The 6,032-nt window shown below is 33.6% G+C and overlaps 1 protein-coding gene across 1 annotated transcript; it reads right to left on the bottom strand.

Annotated features, from left to right (window-relative positions):
• Positions 1-367: 367 nt before the first annotated feature.
• Positions 368-1,229, bottom strand: LOC127741515 (uncharacterized). Its single transcript, XM_052254201.1, has 2 exons — positions 789-1,229; positions 368-679 (listed from the first exon to the last, which is right to left on the bottom strand). The coding sequence occupies exons 1-2, from the start codon at positions 1,227-1,229 to the stop codon at positions 368-370; spliced, it is 753 nt and encodes a 250-aa protein (XP_052110161.1).
• Positions 1,230-6,032: the final 4,803 nt, after the last annotated feature.

Here is a 6,032-nt window from a genome sequence, read left to right as displayed (position 1 = left end):
CGACCTTTGATAATGCATTTCAGGAACGGATTCGGTATGAATCGAGGTCCATTGTAAGCGGGCCATGTAGTAGGATTCTCCAGTGGCCTAAACCTAGTTCGGTACACCCGCCAAAATTGGTCCATCTTATACACATCATAAACATAGGCTTGCCAATCCAATCGTTGATTTGCACAACATACAAACACATGTCGACAAGGAATCCGGTCCACCTGGAACTCTCCACAGTCACATCTTTGTCGACGGAGGTCGACGACATATTACAGTCCACTTGGCATCTCACGCACCTCAAAGACCTTATTCTGCCAGTCGAAACAACTGACCTGGATGTTTCTTGAAGCTAGCTGGTTTGCATGCAACTTTGAGGTCACGAGCCCAAAAAAAACATGGCAGCATTAATCCATGCTTTTGCCTCGGCTCTTTTTTGGGTAAACAACTCGTTAAGCCTGTAGAATGTTGCCTTGACAAGAGCAGTGATGGGAAGATTGCGTGCACCCTTCAACATTGAGTTAACGCGCTCCACTAGGTTCGTCGTCATGTGGCCCCATCGGTAGCCATCATCAAATGCCAACGCATACTGTTTGTGGAAAATTCGGTTTAACCAGTTAGTGTAAGTCTTATCCCGTTCTCGTAAAACGCTGGTAACGCACTTCGTACTCGTGTACTGTTTGCGAATAACCTTTACGATAACAAAAAACAATTGCAAAAAAATGGATTACAAGCACTTGTTCAAGGTAACTCTGTTAGCAACGAACTTAGAATTACTCAACGTTACCTATATTGACAACCAGTTTTCGTAGGTACGGTGCCTTGAACTTTCTCAGAAAATTCGACTCTATATGCCTTATGCAAAACATGTGAAAAGCTCTGGGAGGTGACCAAAGTCCATTACTGCGTGCCACAGTTGCATTGATGGATTCATATCGGTCGGATATCAGCCCCACACCATCCCGAGTGACAACATGTTGCCGCAGGTTACTAAGGAAAAAGTGCCACGCATCAGAAGTCTCTCCCTCCACAAGAGCAAATGCAATTGGGATGATATTGTTGTTGCCATTCTGTGAAACTACCACTAACAGACAACTCTTATACTTTCCGTACAAGTGAGTCCCATCCACCTGTACCATTGGCTTACAATGTCGGAATGCTCTAATGCAGGGATAATAACTCCAAAATACTCGATGCACCCGAATAACAATCGCCAAGTCATCGCCTTGATATGCAGGCATAGTCTCAAAATTAACGACAACAGATGGCTCCTTATGACACATGGCCTCCGTATATTTTTTCAACTGCCTTTTGCTTATCCAACCATGTTTTTCGATAATTGATGGTGTAGTTGAATTTCGATTGCACTTCTGCAATAACTGATTTTACCTTTAACGAGGGGTTAGCCTCGACCAACGACTTGATGGCTTCTGCAATTATGATCGAATCCAACTTAGAATGATCCTGAGAAATGGTGGCTCTGGTAACGGTGTGACTGCCATTATACCTCCTTATAACCCAACAGTACTTCCTGCTGATCAAACTAACCCTAATAAGCCAATCACACCATGCCTGACAGGCCAATCACACCCTGACCCATACTGTATACACTTGGCATAAAATGTCAACAGCTCCGACTCATACACCCGATAGTCTACACTTCTTCGGATGGTATACTCTTTCATTGCCTTAATAACAGCTTCCCTAAAACTGAATTCCATCCCAACGGCAAATTCACCATCTGCGACAATAGGAATTTTTGCGGCGAAGGCAGCCGAACAGAAAATACTTAATAAATGAATATTTAATAATCAAAACTAGAAGTAAATCAACACTCACAGCATCAATTATGATATAAATAAATTGTACATCTGGTCATTATCTCATTCTAAACAAAATAACAACATAAACTCATAATTAAATATTCATTAATAAATACTACTTTTTTTAAAACTAAATCAATAACTAACTAACAACATTATTACCTTAAACTTAACTAAATAAACCGATAAACAAATGCTAGTTGAGTATATTTTCACACTTTACTTAACTATTTGGTCCATCGATCAATCTAAATTCTTACAAGCTTCTAATCCTATTTATAAATATACGCAGCCACGTACCTGCATTCATATATTCTGAAAACTCCAGAACATGGATGGCATCCAAATCCAAAACTCGCATGAAAGATAGCTCCTCAAACGGTACTTCGTTTGCGAGTGCATTTTTCACGTCCGTCACATTTGGAGCCATGATGCCGTCACCTTGATCTTAATCGTCGTCTGTACCAACAACTTCGTAATTGCTTTCGAACTCTTCTTCACTGTCACTATTGTAATCTTTGCGTACAATATTCCGATCGGCCTCAGATTGTTCGAACTCAATGTACAACTCGATGAATGAGATTTGAGCACGACTTTCAATATACATTGAAAACATCTCTTGCAAACTAGTTTCGTCCGTTACATATTTGACTTGAAATTGGACGAATCTACCAAACACTGGTATGGGATATCTGTATAAAATACAAGATATTTTTCTTGATATCTCATAATATATCTTCTCACAGATCACACCTTTGAGCTCTTCAAATGAGATTATGAAGGGAATAACAACATCTAACGAATTTTCACAAATGAATTTTACTCCTTCAGATGTTTCTAAAAAAATCTGACCAAAATAATACACTTTTAAAAAAACTCTATCATCCATTTCTCTCACTCTACTAAATAACAACAGAAACTACACTACCAGATTTTTGGGCTACATACCAAGACGGAGAAAAACAAAAATAGAGGAAACCAAAGGAAGAAGCCGAGCAAGATGAAGAAGAAGACGAGATTTGAGACTCTTCTACGAGTTGAACACTTTTATATATACAATACCCTTAAATCGGACCCAACGATTAGGAGTCGCATGGTTCGATTTGCATGCTGTGAAATTCAAATTTCAGCAATTGCCAAATCAGATTCTACGAGTTGTTGGCCAATTTTTTCAAAACAAAGAACTCGGACCATGCGAGTTCTATCCCTTTGCCAATCACATAAAGATGTCCCATCATTTGGACTAGCACGCTCTATTTCCATATCTAGACACATTACACTCATGGGTTCCATAACAAAAAAATTGAGCCGTGTATGACATGATATACTATAAAAATTGCAATCTTCACTTTTTATTGAAAAATAGCATTTTTCATCATTACATGACTATGCTCTCTTTCCATTTGTAGTAAAATTTGTGGAATGAGTAAATATCTTTTAAAGAATAAAATGACAAATAAATCTCTATGAATTATATTTTAAATAAATTAGTCTTTAAAAAAAATACCAATAAAATATTTTAAAATAACAAATGTGAACAAGTAGTTTAAATTAAAATTTTTTATTCTAATTATAGAGACTAATTTAAAAATAGTGTATCCACATCTATTATTTTAAAAAATTTTATTGATACTCTTTTTTAGAGACTAATCTATTTAAAATATAATTTTTTTAAAATTTAATTATCATTTTATTTTTTTAAGAGTTGAATGAAACAAAAAAACCTTAGAACACATGTTTGAAATTTGAACTACTAATTTGACTTTATTGAACCTAAAATTTTAGGTGGCTTGCTACTAAGATGGGACTTATGAGTTGACCTATAAAATGAGTACGATGTAATGCTTATTTGTTTTATAGATAATTGAGTATTTGGTGTAATGATATTAAATTGTTGATTTCACTACCCGACTTAGGATTAAAAAGTCATATGAAATAGTTATATTGTGATTAAATTCTTATTTTGATCTATAAGATTCATGTTATTATTTGTGTTGGTTCCTAAAATTTAAAATTATCTATATTAGTCTTTTAGATTTATGAGCACTAATATGATTCCTCAATTCTTTTTGGCGATGACTAAATAAACGGAATACTGAGATGGCACTCTTTTCTATTACGTTAGAAGATGAGTAAACGACGTTGTTTATCCTTGACGTCCAAACAAGTCAAAAATATCGTCCAAGTAGACACTACTGATAGTGGAGCCTCAAAAGTCTGACTTGTTTAAGAGAGTTGTTTACTTGGATGACGTTTCTGACTTGTTTGGACCCCAAGGATAAACGACATCATTTACTCATCATCCAGTGTGGTAGAAAAAGTGCCATCTCAACACTTTATTTGTCTAATTATCATCGGAAAGAGTCGAGAAACTATATTAGTGTCCGGATCTGAATTTAAAAGACCAATTTAGATAATTTTAAATTTCAAAAACCAAAATAGATAATTACATAGATCCAGGAGCAAAATAAAAATTTAGTCGTTATATTGTATGATAAAAATTAATAATAGGACTAAGTTTGAATTTTTTTTTTTGTATGAGATGCCCATATTGTAGCTTAAAAAAAATTAGCTAAAATTAAAACCAATTAAGCCATAACGCTTAAATATGATTCAACTTTTCTCATCTTGAAGAGATATCCTCATCTAAATTACTACAATGTCATATTAAAATAATTAAATCATCAAAATGGTTGTTTTAGTATACTTTAATGAGAAAATATCACATGAATATTTTATATATTAATAATTGTTTGAAAATTATACGTTAGAAGAGTAAGGTGCCAAAGTTACTCAATGTTTTTTAAAATAATTCTTATAAGCTGCTACTTATTCGATACATTGTGTAGGGCAGATCTAAAAAAATTTATATGCGGGAATGAACTTTATACCAATTTTTTAATTATCCTTTTGTGTTATTTTTTCATTATATAAAAACAATTTATATATGATATAACAATCATAGAATTTTTTTAGTAATTTTATTTTTGGCTTAAGAGTTATATAATAGAATCATATATAACAATATCACTACAGTGTTTTTATATTATTATTGTATGTTTGGTTAAAAAGTTGTTACATATTTTTTAATTAAAATCAGTTTTTTAAGAAGTTTAAAAAATTAAAAATAAATCATAAATTATTAATTATCTCAAAGATATCGTTACCTTTACAGAATATAAGATATAACTCTCAAAATAAAAGGATAGTCAAAATAAGTTATTATGAAAAATAAGTTACAAGTTTTTCTTTAACCTACGAAATACGGACACTTTTATAATTTGTTGTGTTCGTATATCGGACACATTTCGAACACAGTATTCATCGACATTAATCCGACACGTGTGTCTTTTGTGTCCAACCGTGTCATAATAAAAAAAATTTCACCGGACACGTTTGGATACACCTCAATACCATCACATGTTAGCATATCCAATCTTATTCTTGTGAGTTGAGAGGGTAGGGGACAGTGAATCAAATAGCGCAATTCTTTAAGGCGTGTGTTACACACACTTTTTTTAGGCTTAATTCGCCCCCACCAATGTACAATGGTGTGCAAAATGGGTTCCTGGCGAATTTTTTGTAGGATACAATGAAGAACACTTGACTTGTTTATGCACTCACACAGTCAAGCCTTACACTAAATGATAATTTACAGAATAATATTCTTTATTTTTCCTTTTGCGCATAAAGAAAGTATTGAGATGGATTAAATTGCAATAATGAAAATGAGGGATATTTATAGATACGGAGTACATGCAACATGAAGCTATGTACTCAACAGACACAATTTTTCAAATAGTTACAACCTTTCAACAGACATAACCATTCCAATAGTTGCAACCTAGGTATAACTTTTGAATAAGTCACAATTCTACGAAGAGATGTAACTCTTCACACATATTTTAAAAATATATCTCACAATCCCCCACTATTTTCAAAAATTTTTTTTTCAATCCTATCATTTTGGAAGTTTTATGCTTTCAATAGAGGTATCTTGCGATTTGAACCTTTACCTAGTAATCAGTGGTATTCACTCATCCGAATTTAAAATGGTAGACAAACTTTGAACCATTTAACTCATATGAACAAGCATGCACTGATGACACATAAATTTTGGTATCATTTAGATATTATATTAAATATGACACATTTAGTATACTACATGGCCTTGTGTCTTGTATCCTTTCGTGAGCGCTTTAAGAGTAAAATCTTAACTCT

This window comes from Arachis duranensis, chromosome 9 (genome assembly GCF_000817695.3).
Source record: "Arachis duranensis cultivar V14167 chromosome 9, aradu.V14167.gnm2.J7QH, whole genome shotgun sequence".
Taxonomy (NCBI): Eukaryota; Viridiplantae; Streptophyta; class Magnoliopsida; order Fabales; family Fabaceae; genus Arachis; species Arachis duranensis.
Note: the sequence above shows the minus strand (reverse complement) of the source record. Positions and strands in the feature narration are given on the sequence as shown.

Bases quoted from the DNA above. Each gene is read 5' to 3' on its own strand.
- LOC127741515 (XM_052254201.1), bottom strand. From the start codon at position 1,229: ATGCCTGCATATCAAGGCGATGACTTGGCGATTGTTATTCGGGTGCAT. The intron at 680-788 runs GTTGTCAATATA...GTTATCGTAAAG, and splicing joins CACCGTACCTACGAAAACTG to GTTATTCGCAAACAGTACAC.